This window comes from Armigeres subalbatus, chromosome 1 (assembly GCF_024139115.2).
Source record: "Armigeres subalbatus isolate Guangzhou_Male chromosome 1, GZ_Asu_2, whole genome shotgun sequence".
Lineage (NCBI taxonomy): Eukaryota > Metazoa > Arthropoda > Insecta > Diptera > Culicidae > Armigeres > Armigeres subalbatus.
In genome coordinates, this window is record NC_085139.1 from 103039208 (window position 1) to 103056316 (window position 17109).

Below are 17109 nucleotides of genomic sequence, written 5' to 3' on the forward strand. Positions count from 1 at the left end.
GTTGGTCAAGATTTTCATTAAAAAATGTTTATATTTTTGATAACTTTATTTTCTAATGCTGATTTCTTATAAGAAAAACCAAGTTTTCACCAACTTTTGCTAATTCATCTGTATTTCAAATTCATTTTATTTTTATAATATTTTTTCAATGTCAAGTCTTTTGTTGGAATATAGTTTAATAGTGTGCGGGTTTATTTAGAGAAAAAAGGCATAATAGCGGTAAAATTTAGGGGTGCTTTTCTTGCCCCGGGTGGCGATCTTGCCCCGTCCTCCCCTATGAAATTTGCGAAACAGAATCCACGTGTCTTGGAGTGACTCGAACCCTCAACCTCCTACTTCTATAGGCGTGATAACCCATACACAACAAGACCACTTAAAGGTCACGTTTGCGGAAAAGCCCTCCCTCCCCAGGCCATCTGCGAGTTGTGGGGCTTGCCTAGGATGTGGTGGGGTTTGACAGTGGGCCCTGTTAAACCTCTATAAAAAGCTGCATGTATCCGCAAGTAGGCCCCACCAAAGCGACCGTGTGCCGCTCAAAGCGCACAAGCCCAAGTCCTGGTGTTAGGTGGGACGCTAAACAGCCCCGACACGACGGCCCTCCGACGAGACAGGAGGTTTGCGCTGGCCCAATAAGCCGCCTAGAAAACCAATCATTACGAACAATATAAGAGATAATGCGACTCGATATAATCGGCAAAGACCTAGGCGACGAATACAAGATCACGATTGGAAGCTTGGAACATTGAATTGCAAGTCGCTAGGTTTCGCAGGTTGCGACAGGATGATCTACGATGAATTACATCCCCGCAACTTCGACGTCGTGGCGCTGCAGGAGATTTGCTGGACAGGACAGAAAGTGTGGAAAAGCGGGCATCGAGCGGCTACCTTCTACCAAAGCTGTGGCACCACCAACGAGCTGGGAACCGGCTTCATAGTGCTGAGTAAGATGCGCCAACGCGTGATTGGGTGGCAGCCAATCAACGCAAGGATGTGCAAGCTGAGGATTAAAGGCCGTTTCTTCAACTATAGCATCATCAACGTGCACTGCCCCCACGAAGGGAGACTCGACGACGAGAAAGAAGCGTTCTACGCACAGCTGGAGCAGACATACGATGGATGCCCACTGCGGGACGTTAAAATCGTCATCGGTGACATGAACGCACAGGTAGGAAGGGAGGAAATGTATAGACCGGTCATCGGACCGGATAGTCTGCACACCGTATCGAATGACAACGGCCAACGATGCATAAACTTCGCAGCCTCCCGCGGAATGGTAGTCCGAAGCACCTTCTTTCCCCGCAAAAATATCCACAAGGCCACATGGAGATCACCTAACCAAGAAACGGAAAACCAAATCGACCACGTTCTAATCGACGGTAAATTCTTCTCCGACATCACGAACGTCCGCACTTACCGCAGTGCGAATATTGAATCCGACCACTACCTCGTTGCAGTATGCCTGCGCTCAAAACTCTCGACGGTGTACAACACGCGTCGAAGTCGGACGCCGCGGCTTAACATTGGGCGGCTACAAGATGGTAGACTAGCCCAAGAATACGCGCAACAGCTGGAAGTGGCACTTCCAACGGAAGAGCAGCTAGGCGCAGCGTCTCTTGAAGATGGCTGGAGAGATATTCGATCCGCCATTGGTAGCACCGCAACCGCTGCACTTGGCACGGTGCCCCCGGATCAGAGAAACGACTGGTATGACGGCGAATGTGAGCAGTTAGTGGAAGAGAAGAATGCAGCATGGGCGAGATTGCTGCAACACCGCACGAGGGCGAACGAGGCACGATATAAACAGGCGCGGAACAGACAAAACTCGATTTTCCGGAGGAAAAAGCGCCAGCAGGAAGATCGAGACCGTGAAGAGACGGAGCAACTGTACCGCGCTAATAACACACGAAAGTTCTATGAGAAGTTAAACCGTTCACGTAAGGGCCACGTGCCACAGCCTGATATGTGTAAGGACATTAACGGGAACCTTCTTACGAACGAGCGTGAGGTGATCCGAAGGTGGCGGCAGCACTACGAAGAACACCTGAATGGTGATGTGGCAGACGAAGATGGCGGTATGGTGATGGACCTGGGAGAACGCGCGCAGGACATAATTCTACCGGCTCCGGATCTCCAGGAAATCCAGGAGGAGATTGGCCGGCTGAAGAACAACAAAGCCCCTGGGGTTGACCAACTACCAGGAGAGCTATTTAAACACGGTGGTGTGGCACTGGCTAGAGCGCTGCACTGGGTCATTACCAAGATTTGGGAGGAGGAAGTTTTGCCGCAGGAGTGGATGGAAGGTGTCGTGTGTCCCATCTACAAAAGGGCGATAAGCTGGATTGTAGCAACTACCGCGCAATCACATTGCTGAACGCCGCCTACAAGGTACTCTCCCAAATTTTATGCCGTCGACTAGCACCAACTGCAAGGGAGTTCGTGGGGCAGTACCAGGCGGGTTTTATGGGCGAACGCTCCACCACGGACCAGGTGTTCGCCATTCGCCAAGTACTGCAGAAATGCCGCGAATACAACGTGCCCACACATCATCTATTCATCGACTTCAAAGCCGCATATGATACAATCGATCGGGACCAGCTATGGCAGCTAATGCACGAACACGGTTTTCCGGATAAACTGATACGGTTGATCAAAGCGACGATGGATCGGGTGATGTGCGTAGTTCGAGTTTCAGGGGCATTCTCGAGTCCCTTCGAAACCCGCAGAGGGTTACGGCAAGGTGATGGTCTTTCGTGTTTGCTATTCAACATCGCTTTGGAAGGGTAATACGAAGAGCAGGGATTGACACGAGTGGTACGATTTTCAATAAGTCCGTCCAGCTATTTGGTTTCGCCGACGACATAGATATTATGGCACGTAACTTTGAGAAGATGGAGGAAGCCTACATCAGACTGAAGAGGGAAGCTAAGCGGATCGGACTAGTCATCAACACGTCGAAGACGAAGTACATGATAGGAAGAGGTTCAAGAGAAGACAATGTGAGCCACCCACCGCGAGTTTGCATCGGTGGTGACGAAATCGAGGTGGTAGAAGAATTTGTGTACTTGGGCTCACTGGTGACTGCCGAAAATGACACCAGCAGAGAAATTCGGAGACGCATAGTGGCTGGAAATCGTACGTACTTTGGACTCCGCAAGACGCTCCGATCGAATAGAGTTCGCCGCCGTACCAAACTGACAATCTACAAAACGCTAATTAGACCGGTAGTCCTCTACGGACACGAGACCTGGACGATGCTCGTGGAGGACCAACGCGCACTTGGAGTTTTCGAAAGGAAAGTGCTGCGTACCATCTATGGTGGGGTGCAGATGGCGGACGGTACGTGGAGGAGGCGAATGAACCACGAATTGCATCAGCTGTTGGGAGAACCATCCATCGTTCACACCGCGAAAATCGGACGACTGCGATGGGCCGGGCACGTAGCCAGAATGTCGGACAGTAACCCGGTGAAAATGGTTCTCGACAACGATCCGACGGGCACAAGAAGGCGAGGTGCGCAGCGGGCAAGGTGGATCGATCAGGTGGAAGATGACTTGCGGACCCTCCGTAGACTGCGTGGTTGGCGACGTGTAGCCATGGACCGAGCCGAATGGAGAAGACTCTTATATACCGCACAGGCCACTTCGGCCTTAGTCTGATTAAATAATAATAATAATAATAATTGGGGAAAAGCCGTCAAAATCCGAGTACCAACCTCCACCGCGGTTATCTCTTGTTTGCAAATTGAATATCTTTCGGATGTTTGATTTGCCCAATTGTCGCATGTGCTCTACTGTTGTATATCCACAGTCAAACGAGCCCACATTGTTTATTAACGAGAACATCACACTCTATGCCCCCAACAACGGGCTGGGATTTGTATAGTGTGAATCAATCACAATCTTCTTCTTCTTTCTGTTTGGGTGGTGCTTTTTTTTGTGCACACATCCATCTATCTGGACCGGCAACGCAGTACCATATGTCCCACCTGTTTCTGTTAACTCCACGGAGAGTTTACAATCATGGTATTCTTCTTTATCGATGTTTTTTTTTTCTTTTTACGTCCGTAGACTGCTTTTTCTTTTAAAGTCAAATCGGAAAGGAAAGGAAATCGAACCCATGACCATTTCATTCAGAGTCAGACGTGTAGACAACTACTCTACTGGGGGGTCCGTCAATCACACTCTGCTGTGTCAAAGACTTGCTTGGCTAAAGCATTTGATGAGTGTGACTGTTCTACAGGAGGTTGAGGGTTCGAGTCCCTCCAAGACACGTGGAATCTTTTTCGCAAATTTCATATCAATTTGCCAATTCCGAAGCATGTACTATACATATGCACAGCCAAGATATTTAACAAAAAAATGATTTTCGGATGGCCGAGTTGCCGAATAATATGCAATTAATTGCAATTTATTTGCCAATTTTTCCAAGAAATCTATACTACATTTTCGGAAGAACATCGCGACCACGATTATTTTTTTCATACAGAATTTTTCAAATGTTGATATAAATCGAATTTAAGTGCAGGAAATTATCGACGCTCTAATGAACTTGGGTGCTTCGAAGGGTCCTGGCCCTGACACGAGTTTACCAGCATTCATTAAAAATCTAGCAAAAGTACGCACTACTCCTTTATTTTGGCTTTTTAATAAGTTCCTAGAATCTGGAAGCTTCCCAAAAATATGGAAAGTTTGTCCTGTACATTATTCGCGGATTACACTGCATTCCTGGCGTCGGTTAAAGGTCCACACATCGTTGTCACCCACCTCCAAGGTGCAATGAACAACCTCGAATATCTCCAACGGAAATGGCGCATCAAGCTGAATGCTGAGAAACCCCAGCCCAGACGCGTAGCTCGATACTTCCTCCGCAGATCGATAACGATCAATGTTACTGGCAGCACTGCCCGTCGCGATGCTCCCATGTATGACACAGGAGGGGTCGGAATGGCGTAAACTGCATAGTGTCAAAACTGATTTCGCATCTTCGCTCAAGTTCGCCCGGTTCGAATCAGTTCAACGGAAGTAATAAAAAACGAAGCAAAAACTTCATTTCCGGTAGAAAACGTTTTCGCTTCAGACGTAGCTAGAAGAGTAAATTCGCGCAGTGTTTCGTAGTTGAAAATTAAATAGATTTGAAACAAGACTCTGTTTGAATTGGACACCTGTTTATTCCAGTGGCGATCTGGATCTATTCGAATCTATAAAGTCAAACTAGCCGAAAACCGTAAGCTTGTAGAATTTGCTGCTTTTCTTCTAATCTAACCTATAAACACCTAACACAGGAATGCGCGTGGGAGATCAGCGATTCTGTAGGAATCGAATAATCGAGTGTGTTGTAGACCGATTGATGTAAGACTATCCAGCTTTTTACGCTAGCCATAAATTAACAAGGGGTGAATCGGATTTGACATATGCTGTGAACTTAATTTAAAATAATATCTTGGTAGCCTTGAAGTAGAGTTTCAATCTTTCTCGTTACCATAGAGATTTTTAAGATAGTTTATTTTTAAACAACAAGGAAATTCACGCATTAACATTTCCTTTAAAATTACTAACCATTCTTCCATTTTAGGTATCTCATTTTATGCAGATAAAATGCCTTCAGAGCCACGTAGAATAGAATAGGGTGCTTGGTGGCCTTGTGTCACTGCTTCTGCCTCATAAGCAGGAGATTAAGGGTTTGATCCCTGGCCCTTTCCAAATTCCAATTAGATAATTTCGTTAATCATATAACTCAATCTCTTTGCATATCAAATTCTCATTGCTAGCAAGTATGAAAATTGTTATAAAAGCTGCCTGTTACTTAGTAGCAGTAAATAAAATGTAAAAATAGATTGGTATTCATTTGTACCCGCATACGAATGCTATATACGGCCGCTATGCTCGTGCAGGCCTCATACAAGTAAGAATGTGTGAGGTTAATGTGCGGGTAGCGATGGTGTGGTAGACGTGTGCGTGGTATTAGAATCCAATAGCATTCAAATTCTATTTGTAAAAAAAATGAATCCCATTAGAATTCACTTTAATACTTTCTCATTACTCTAGTACTTCTAATTCTCATTCATATATTCCTATCCCATAGATCGCATCACTTACCAAAGTGAATCCAGATAATATATCCCTTCATACTAACACAATATCCTATCCTAAGACTATCGTGGAGATGCAGAGGTATACTCGGTCTCTAGTACCAACGATAGTTGAACTAATAATCCTTCCTTCCCTTGATGACCGTAAGGACGTGGCCGGCGCCGTAATTGACTTAGTAAAATGCATTGAATTTCCGAAATTTGCACATTGAGAATGATAGCTAAAACCCAAGCTCCATTCAATTGGTTCCCTGTGCAATTTCGCAAGTTCTAGTCAATCACGGAGTAGCAACTACGAATTGTACGGTTATCCTGCTCATGTTTATGCTCATTCCGAGACTCGCGTGCCGTGACTTTGCGACGAAACCCTTTGCAGCTATTTTCCATTATTCAATTCTATTGAAGGCTAGGTTAAAGTTTTCGCATGCTGTCACTTATTAAGTCAGTTTTTATCTATGGAGAAATTCTTCAATTAATCACGTCTCAAATTAATTAAGGATTTTTCTAGGGGGAGCCATAGTTAGATTTTTTTGCAATCTAACTGACCACGAGCCACAGTCAAATACACCTAAATATATGTCTAATCCTTTTATTACAAAATAGATTATTTACAAAATTGCCCGTACCTTAGAGTGAGGCTAAAAATTATTCTTTCGGTAATTCTCTCATGAATATATTCTGAATCTCATATGAGAGCATTCGACTATGCTCGTCTAATTCGTCTCTCGCCTAATTCTTGTAAAAAACCCATGTGAGAAAAAAAAAAGTTCACCTCTGTGTTCTTTCTCCCATAAACCCTTTCGTAATAAGTACATTCACATTGAATTTTGTCAGTAAATGAAATCCGGAAACGCGCGGCTTCAACAAGATCATTCAGATAGGCACCTGTTTAGGGGCCGTACACATATTACGTAAGCACTTATGGGGGAGGGGGGGTTCGTCATTTTCTTACGCACCATATAAATAAAAAATCATTTGTATGAAAAAAATCTTACAAGGGGGGAGGGGGGGGGTAAAAAAAAACATAAAAAATGCTTACGTAATATGTGTACGACCCCTTATGATAATATACAACAATGATCTCATTCACAAATCTGTTTGATAGATTTATTGGCATCGAGAGACTATACGACTATCATTTATAAGCTACAAAGTCATAGATTTTACAAACCAGAGATAGTGTCAGAAGATCACACTGACGTGGAAAGCGTGTGTTCTTGTATTGTAGAAATATACAGAGAAGTCTTGAGGAAAGTTCAATAGCCATTAATCCAAATGCGTACCACAGGCGCAAGGCAAGCTTATATTATCAAGATACCTAAAAGAAGTACCAATTAATAATATATTTTAATGGATAAAATATTTAACCAAGTTATGAAGGCGTGCTAGAATAAGGCATTTTATGAGACGTTTCGCGGTGGCCCGATTGATTACTTCTAATGTTTTGTTATGGTATGATTCTGCGTGAACATTCCGTTAGGTCCGAACACAAAGTAATGTTTGTAACGTTTTACTTTTCATTCGTGTTTTCTTCAGCATTTCATGCTTAGAATGCAATGGTATGAATAATCTAACGACACGTTTTAAGAATCACATGAAAAACTTTGTTCTAAAACCCGGGTAGACGAAAAGTAAAACAGGCAGAATTGATGATGGGACCCATCGGAATGTTCAGCGCGAAATTACCAAACAAACGGGCTCCCACTAATTGTCAAAGTAGATAAACACGAGAAAAACAGCTGTTTCGATCTGTCTCATAAAATGCCTTATTCCAAGAAAATTTATGACAGCTCAATGATGTTTACAAAAAAAATCAATGAATCGCCGATTGCTAAGATCCATTAGGGTCTCGCCGACATTTCTCAACAACACGAACGCAGGTTCGTGGTTGCAAACAATCCCATTTGATTTTGCCGTGACAGCTGCTCGTGGTTGCAAACAAACCGAGTAAAAGTGTGAGTGAAACGTGCGTGTACGTACACGATCGCTGAAAGCCTAATTTAGTAATGTTATAGTGGACACATCATGTGTCAAAAGGGGTGATTCAAAGTATTATGGCACCGACTCGTAAAAAGCTGGATAAACTATTATCTTTGTAAAGTTCCTAAACAAAATTTGAATTACAGCTAAAAGCATTGCAAAACATAAACTAGTGTTTGTACTAGCTCTAAGGAAGTCGGTGCCCACTCCCATCTCGGTTGACGGAACGATCAATGACCAATCAACTACATGAGACGAAGAAATCAAGTTTCTGGGAGAAGTGCTTGACAAGAAGCTCAAGTTCGACAAACTTGTTAACTATATCGCTGAAAAGATAGATCGCTCTTTTAAAGCGCTTCACCCTCTGTTTGAATCGCCGGTCAAAGCTACACATCAAAAACAAGTAACTGGTCGTCAACAGCATCATCCGGCTGTAGTAGTAGCGGATTGACCTATACTATCGTCGGTTTGTGAAAGCTGCGCAAGATTCTACCGCAAACGACTTCAGGTGAAACAGATCAATCTGCTCAAGATGGTTCTCAACCTGAACCCCTGGTGTGTGGCCCTAAATGGCCGGGACGAAATTATAACAGAAACTGTCCGTGGATGCGTGTGCACGCCGCCGAGATCTGACTGGGAGAGAGGCAGAGTCATGGCTTGCTGCTCGCCGATTGACAGGCTGAGGTGTGAATCTATAAACACACGCTAAAGGCATTTTACTCAAACCCCATATCTGGTATCCTACCGACGAATATGTGAATATCTTAACAGGTGAGGATCTAATTCGAAACAGGTTGAACCGTCAACCTGCACGACGCTTTTGATTCAATTCAAGATAATTCAGCCATGTTCCCGTATGTAGGTTGGGACGGACAAATGCGTATTTACGTCGTGACAGCCAATTTGATTAACACTTCGCGTTGAAAGTAAAATTTTCTCATTTTAATCACTAACTTCACAAAAACGTTCACTTCAATGCTACAGAAAAGTAGATTGTTCACAGATAAGTATTCACATCACAGTTTACACAAGGATATTACGAAAGTACCGACATTAAAAAAAAACCGAGTTAAGCTTTTCATAGTTTCAACTTAAACCTCCAAGACACGTGGAATCTTTTTCGCAAATTTCGTATCAATTTGCCAATTCCGAAGCATGTACTATACATATGCACAGCCAAGATGGTTGTATGACAAACTGCAGAATGCCATTCCGCGGAATTCCATTTCGCGGAGTCCGGTTCCGCATAATGCGACATATCCCGGAAAATCATTTCGCGGAATGTACATTGCGCGGAAACTGACCATTTCGCGGAATTCCATATCGCGGAATGACCCACTTCGCCGAAAATTTAATTGGGACATAATTTTTTTAGCTGAGTTATAAATGCCACCTCGTTTGTACTTTGTATGTAAGGCTGTCGAGGTTTTTCACAATGTTTTATTTGCCGTCAGACACACGTGAGCCACATATAATACTTGATATACCGAATGTTTAAATTAGACGTCATATGCATTATATCCAGTGAAACCTTGAAAATGATATTTAAGAACATCTACATCAAGTTACTCTATCAAGTGATATAGCTCGTAGTCTGGGCGGCACATTATAGAATATACATAAGTGATAAAGCGAACCTGACCAAACATTTTGCCTCTCTGCCTTCTTAGCATGTATGCATTTTACCGACATACGACAAAACACTGAATTCGCCCTTCTTTAAATGCACGTATTAGCGCGGTATGAGGAAATCCAATTATATTACTTCGTTACTTCGGTATAAGGCAAACGACGAAACGGGTTCTGATTTCTTAAAATACTACATTTTTTAAATGAAGGCATTTGGAAAAACAGAAAAAACAGAATCACCGTCTTCGATCAGAGGTCGCACAGACTGAACACTTAACATCCCAGCATGAGACAACGGGAGTGGAGAACTTTTCCCTTTACGAAAAGTTTTCTCGTTGCCGAGGCGGGAATCGAACCCACACTCCACAGCACATGCGTCTAGTTAGACGATTGACGTCGCTAACCGCACGGCTACGATACCCACGTGTATTGAAAATCTTTGGATTGGCCTTCTTTACATACACGCGCTTTCGCGATACGAGACAAAAACTGGGTTCTGCGTTCTTTAATGCACGCATTTGCCCGGGGGTACGCCGTTTGGCATAAAATAATTTGTCATAATAGTCGTTTGCCGTTGGAGACCATTCCTCAAAACGTATTATTCCCAAATAAGTGAACGTAAAAGTAATTCTATTTTATTGTATCATTTTTTAAAAATAAAACGGATGCTCGAGATAAGGCGAAATACGTGATGTGACCTTTCTTTTAAATCACGGTGCAATGCGAAGGGGGAGATCATTGCTTCTTTTATATTACGCAATAGCTCGGGGTATTGCAAAAGAGTTGACGATGCCTTCTTTTAAAGCACACGTTTGTTCGGAGGAATGCAAAAGGGGAGATCATTCTTGTTTTAAATTACACGATTGTTCGTGATAATTCATAAGAGTTCATAATGCCTTCTTTTAAAGCACGCATGTGCTCGGTTCAATGCGAAAGGGGAGACTATTCCTTCTTTTAAATTACGCAATAGCTCGGGATAATGCAAACGAATTGATGATGTCTTTTTTTAAAGCACGCGTTTGTTCAAAGCAATCGAAAAAAGAAGATCATTCCTTCTTCAAAATTACGAGATAGTTTGCGATAATGCAAAAGAATTGATGCTGCCTTCTTTGAATAAATCTCGCATTTGCTCGGTGCAATGCAAAAAGGGAGGAGATCATTCCTTCTTTTAATTTACGCGATTGCTCGGCACGCGTTTGCTCGGTACAATGCGAAAGGGGATATCATTCCTTCTTTTATATTACGCGATTGCTCGGGATGCTGAAAAAGAGTTGATGATGTTTTCTGTTAAAGCATCCGTTTTTCGGAGCAATGCAAAAGGAGGGATCATTGCTTCTTTTATAAAACCCAATTGCTCAGGATAATGCAAAAGAGTTGATGATGCCTTCTTTAAAAGCATGTGCCTTCTTTATTGTCAATATCAAGAAGTCTATGCTCAAGTCTAGCTTTAAGTTGCGTAAAGAATATGATTAATGAAAATAAGATCATTTTCATTGCGTATGCCATTATGCCAAACGACTATCCAGTTTTCCGCGAGCGGTAAAGGCCGCCAGCTTGCTTGCGGTTCAGTCTCTGATTTGACGTGTCTGGAGGTCAACTGCACCCACCGCTCCGAGCATTCTGACCAATGTTGCATATAAGAAGGTGCTGATTCAGTGAATTCAAGCCTTCTTATATGCCACATTGATCAAAATGCTCGAATGGTGGGTGCAGTTGACCTCCAGAAACGTCAAATCAGAGACTAACCCGCAGGCAAGGCAAGGCTGGCGGCCATTACCGCTCGCGGAAAACTGGATTGTGCCAAATGACCATTATGCCAAACGACTTTAAGCCAAACGGTTTTATGCCAAATGACTTTATGCGGGTTTAGCCCCCATTTGCCCGGTATATTTTTTTTGTATTGGCCTTCTTTATACGCACGTATTATTTATTTTGGATTGTGGATTGGCCTTCTTTATATTAGGTAGGTATTAGGCTAAAACTGCGTTCTGCCTTCTTGAAATAAATTTTCCAAATTATATCAAAATAATAGTGCACTTTATGTTTCTGCGAAATGGGTTATTCCGGGAAATGTCATTCCGCGAGATGGGTAATTTCCGCGGAATGGTGCATTATCGTACTCCGCGAAATGGGTTTCCGCAATGTGGTACTCCGCGAAATGGAATTCCGCGGAATGACATTCCGCAATTTGTCATACAATCGCCAAGATATTTAACAAATAATGATTTTCGGATGGCCGAGTTGCCGAATAATATGCAATTAATTGCAATTTATTTGCCAATTTTTCCAAGAAATCTATACTACATTTTCGGAAGAACATCGCGACCACGATTATTTTTTTTCATCCAGAATTTTTCAAATGTTGATATAAATCGAATTTAAGTGCAGGAAATTATCGACGCTCTAATGAACTTGGGTGCTTCAAAGGGTCCTGGCCCTGACACGAGCTTACCAGTATTCATTAAAAATCTAGCAAACGAACGCACTACTCCTTTATTTTGGCTTTTTAATAAGTTCCTAGAATCTGGAACCTTCCCAAAAATATGGAAAGTGTGTCCTGTACATTATTCGCGGATTACACTGCATTCCTGGCGTCGGTTAAAGTTCCACAATTCGTTGTCACCCACCTCCAAGGTGCAATGAACAACCTCGACTATCTCCAACGGAAATGGCGCATCAAGCTGAATGCTGAGAAACCCCAGCCCATATTTTTTCACCAGGAGACGCGTAGCTTGATACTTCCTCCGCAGATCAATAACGATCAATGACCAATCAACTACGTGAGACGAAGAAATCAAGTATCTGGGAGTAGTGTTTGACAAGAAGCTCAAGTTCGACAAACATGTTAACTATATCGCTGAAAAGATGGATCGCTCTTTTAAAGCGCTTCACCCTCTGTTGAATCGCCGGTCAAAGCCACACATCAAAAACAAGTAACTGGTCGTCAACAGCATCATCCGGCTGTAGTAGTAGCGGATTGACCTATACTATCGTCGGTTTGTGAAAGCTGCGCAAGATTCTACCGCAAACGACTTCAGGTGAAACAGAACAATCTGCTCAAGATGGTTCTCAACCTGAACCCCTGGTGTGTGGCCCTAAATGGCCGGGACGAAATTATAACAGAAACTGTCCGTGGATGCGTGTGCACGCCGCCGAGATCTGACTGGGAGAGAGGCAGAGTCATGGCTTGCTGCTCGCCGATTGACAGGCTGAGGTGTGAATCTATAAACACACGCTAGAGGCATTTTACTCAAACCCCATATCTGGTATCCTACCGACGAATATGTGAATATCTTAACAGGTGAGGATCTAATTCGAAACAGGTTGAACCGTCAACCTGCACGACGCTTTTGATTCAATTCAGCCATGTTCCCGTATGTAGGTTGGGACGGACAAATGCGTATTTACGCCGTGACAGCCAATTTGATTAACACTTCGCGTTGAAAGTATAATTTTCTCATTTTAATCACTAACTTCACAAAACTTTCACTTCAATACTACAGAAAAGTAGATTGTTCACAGATAAGTATTCACATCACAGTTTTACACAAGGATATTACGAAAGTACCGACATTAAAAAAACGAGTTAAGGTTTTCATAGTTTCAACTTTAAATAATTGAAACTAGTTTGTGGTTGACACTTACCTTCATTATTCAAATTCTTCGGGTCCGGATTCCGATAGTTCGGGTTGTACACCGTCTTCAGGATCATGTACTTGTTCCGTTCCTGTTCCTCCTTCATCTCAATGTCCACCATGCGCACGTTCTTCAGCGGCTTCTTCGTATACGGTGCGCTGGCATGTTTCAGTTTACGATTCTCTTCCGTAAATTTTCGGAAAAAATCCTGACTGTAGGGCACCACCCGTACCTTGTCACCGTCGATGTCCATCACCTCTTTGGCGCGGTCCATCGAAATCCGATTCCGAAAGTGCACAACACTCGCAGTAGTGTTGCGAACTGTTTTCTTCAAGTACACCACCTGACCTACCTTACGGAATGCGTCCGCCACATCCTCGTAGACCGTACTGTTGGAAATGTAATCCACAATAACGCATTTACCCGGTACTTCCTGGATGACATCCTCCGGACGAGTAACGAAAAGCGTACACACAACGCCGGAGAATTCACACTTCCGCATGAAACATTGCAGCACCTTTTCGGCCACCGATTGCTGCTTGTAAATGATCGTATAGATCTTGCTGAAAATGCAACTCGTCGACTGCACTATCTCCACGCTGACAATCAATCCAAATTTGGCAAAGTACCGCACGATGTCCTCGTCGTAAACCTCCCGCGGAACATTCTCCACCCGTACCGCACTGTTCGAGACTGAAACCATCGCCGATTTCCCAAAGCTGATTTCCTTTCTTCCGATCTCCGCTGAGGTCATATCCGAATCGTCGTTTAGCTCCACATCGTCGTCAAACAAATCTCGAGCCGGCGATTCCCGAGGAGATACCAAATCAATCGGTATTTCTTCCTCATTGCGGGGATTTGTCCACGGAATCGGTGGCGGAATTAAGAGATAATCGTCGTCCTCCTCATCATCTATGATTTCTTCCACAACGCAAGGTTCTTCCTTTGTTCGATCATTTACCTTGGGCTTGTCGTAGAAACGGTTCGTTACTGGGTCATAGATGCGATTATCCTCTTCATCTTCATAATCATCGTAATCGAACACCGCGCCAGAAGATCCCACACCAACAGATACCGTCGTCTGTTCCAATGCCAAGTTTTTATTATAGTCGTACTTCATTCTAGCTTCCGATAGTTCGTTGTAGACCCTCGGAGTTTTGAAGCTGTCCAGATCTTCCAACCGCACGCGCATGTTGCGCTGCAAAACTTGCACGGAAATTTTCGACTTGCCCAGCATGGTGTTGTTCAAGCGCTGGGCGGCTGCTGCAGCAGATTTCTCCCGAAATCCAACGTAGGCAAAGTTACACGTCGGTATTTGAACCGCCTCGATCATCCCGTACCGCCCGAACGCTTCGAAAAGTTCTTCCTCGTTGGTTTCTGCGAAAGCGAACAAGCGAATATCATACCTAAACAAATTCAAGCAAACCAGTGGAAAAGCTTACCCGATGAAATATTTCGCACGATGACGGTATGGCCGGCCCAAAAGTGCCGCTCGTCGTCCACCAGCATCACGATCACCCGGTTCCACTGGAAGATGGTCTGGTCGAAGCTGCAGGCCTTGAGCGATTGCGATTCGTTCTCGAACAGCACGAATGCTACCTTGGTGCGGCAGTCGTTCCGGTTCTCTCGCATAAACGAAACCTTGATAACGCGGCCGACATCTTTGAAGAAGTCGGCGAGTTCGGCAGCGGTTGCCTGCTTCGGGACGTTGCCGACGTAAACGACCTCTTTCAGATTCATCGCTTCCGGCGCGATATATAGGCACACACGTTACGTTTTACACTGTTTTATTAGAAGTAGGAACAGTTTAAAATAGTATTTTGTTAGAAAATAACACCGGAGAATCACCAAAATCCAGGAATGCTTTTTGTTTTGATTTGCTTTTATCGCTTTTATACACGCTCATTTGAATCTACTCAAAAGTGAGTCAAAATGACTCACTTTAGCATTTTGATGGAAATGTCAAAAAGTGAGTAAGATTTTATTTGGCAAGTGAGTCAATTTTCACTCACTTCTCAGAGTTTTAGGCTTTACTCACTTTTGCGTTATATTGTTTTCAAACCGTCAAACAGTTTGAAAAATATTTGCGAAAAAGTCTCGTATTTTTATAAAGTTTTTCAGTTTTGTTGTTAATTTGATGTGATGAGCAGAGCAGATGCACAGAGCTGGTGGTGGTAATCTGGTTGTGCATATCCAAAAGAATTCTCGCAGAACTGGCAGTTCCGCTGCACGATCGATCCTGACTAGTTGGTTCGAAAAATTTAATGCGATTTAATCGAGCCGGTGACAAGCGCGGTGTCATCATCATCAATAGACATAGACCGCTGTCATCATTGAAACGCAGCAAATTATAGCCCGGGACATCCTGGCTACGATTTGGCGATGGGCTAAACAATAGGATGTCAATAGCCTGGATTTAATCGATGATTTCTCCTATTCGCGATATGGTGTTGACTCGGGTGTTGATGGAATAAGGAAGTGGATAAGTGCCCTAAATGTAAGATCCTGCGATCCAAGCACCAAGACCGGAATGTGCCAGTGCTGCAACAGATGTACATTAAATGTCCATGCCTGAACTGCGCCTGCAACGGGCAGGTGGTTCAGCAGAAGCGGGTAACCATCCCTGTGCCGGCTGGCGTTGATGATGGACAGACGGTACGAAACAAGGAGCTGTCCATTACATTCAAGTAAGTTTCTAGGAACTGGGCTTGTTACTGATACTTTCCAATTGTGGATGCATGTTAGTGAAAGCATGCATTGATGTCGTATTTGTTGTTGCTCTCAACTATACGATGAGTTTGTAATCGTTAAATGGATGCAGGATCAAATGCGTTGTATCATTTATAAGGCGTTATTAAGTTATCTATGTTTTAATTTTATATTCACAGCGTATGGAAGAGTCGCTACTTCCGCCGACACGATTTCGATGTGCTCACTGACGGGTGCAGGACGTCTACAAAGATCAGGCCACGTGTTTTTAAACGGGCCAACAACTATGGCACCGGTGACCATTTAAACCAGATCCCGATCAAGCTAGACAAGCAGTAAGCGCTGATACACGTAAGAATGTTCCGTTTTGATTGTGTTATAATTGACTCTTATTTTTAGGCGTACGAAATAAGAGTAATGATCCTCTGGACTGGATCAGGTTCATCTAATTCTTCAACAAATTCCACATCATCGTAACTCTCCAGGTCTTCATCGTGCACATCGAAATCAACGTCTCCTTTTTCAGTGAGGATAAGTTCGCTTAGCGCCCGAAAGATGATTGTTCTAGTGACTTAACCACACGATGAAACCGGTTCTCAGATCAAATTATAAGAAAGATCAACTCGGAGGATCGAAGTTATATTTCATCCTCGGCGTTGCACGGGTCTTCGTATGGTACGTGTATTACACCAGAAACTCGAAGTTTGGAGCACGCTTATTTTTTTCTGCTCAGTTATTTATTACACGGACCAATGAAAATAAATACTGAGGTATGGAAATCCATATATTGTGTGCGTGCCTTTCGTGTATAGCGAAAAGCTTTCACTACTACATTCGAACGAGCTCCCATAAGAAGCCATGCAAATATGTACGTCACCATTTGCTGTTTACATTTTAAATCATCCACTAATACGCTTGCATTTGGTCTTCTTCCTCACCTTCTATCTATTCTCATTGTACACGGACAGATAAACAGAGTGGCCAGATTATATTTTGATAAATCGGTAGCTTGACTGTAGAAAAATCTGTAGTTATCGGTAGGCCGGAAAAAGTAGCAAATCATATGA

At 43.4% G+C, this 17109-nt stretch overlaps 2 protein-coding genes across 2 annotated transcripts in view; one reads left to right on the forward strand and one right to left on the reverse strand.

The window, feature by feature from the left end:
* The window catches only part of LOC134203832 (uncharacterized), a 36183-nt gene extending 20960 nt beyond the window's left edge, over positions 1–15223 (reverse strand). The window contains exons 1-2 of the mRNA XM_062678683.1: positions 14776–15223; positions 13343–14710 (exon numbers count right to left, since the gene is read on the reverse strand). Coding sequence (XP_062534667.1) covers positions 13343–14710; positions 14776–15073 — 1666 coding nt within the window. The 5' untranslated portion in view covers positions 15074–15223. The remainder of the gene's footprint in view (positions 1–13342; positions 14711–14775) is intronic.
* Positions 15224–15829: 606 nt separating this feature from the next.
* On the forward strand, positions 15830–16760 carry LOC134203296 (protein tumorous imaginal discs, mitochondrial-like). Its single transcript, XM_062678196.1, has 3 exons — positions 15830–16020; positions 16222–16377; positions 16442–16760. The coding sequence occupies exons 1-3, from the start codon at positions 15884–15886 to the stop codon at positions 16452–16454; spliced, it is 306 nt and encodes a 101-aa protein (XP_062534180.1). The 5' UTR covers positions 15830–15883; the 3' UTR covers positions 16455–16760.
* The last annotated feature ends 349 nt before the right edge of the window (positions 16761–17109 follow it).

Coding starts and splice junctions, on each gene's coding strand:
- LOC134203296 (XM_062678196.1), top strand. CDS start 15,884: ATGTACATTAAATGTCCATGCCTGAACTGCGCCTGCAACGGGCAGGTG. Junction 16,021..16,221: donor GAGCTGTCCATTACATTCAA/GTAAGTTTCTAG, acceptor TTATATTCACAG/CGTATGGAAGAGTCGCTACT.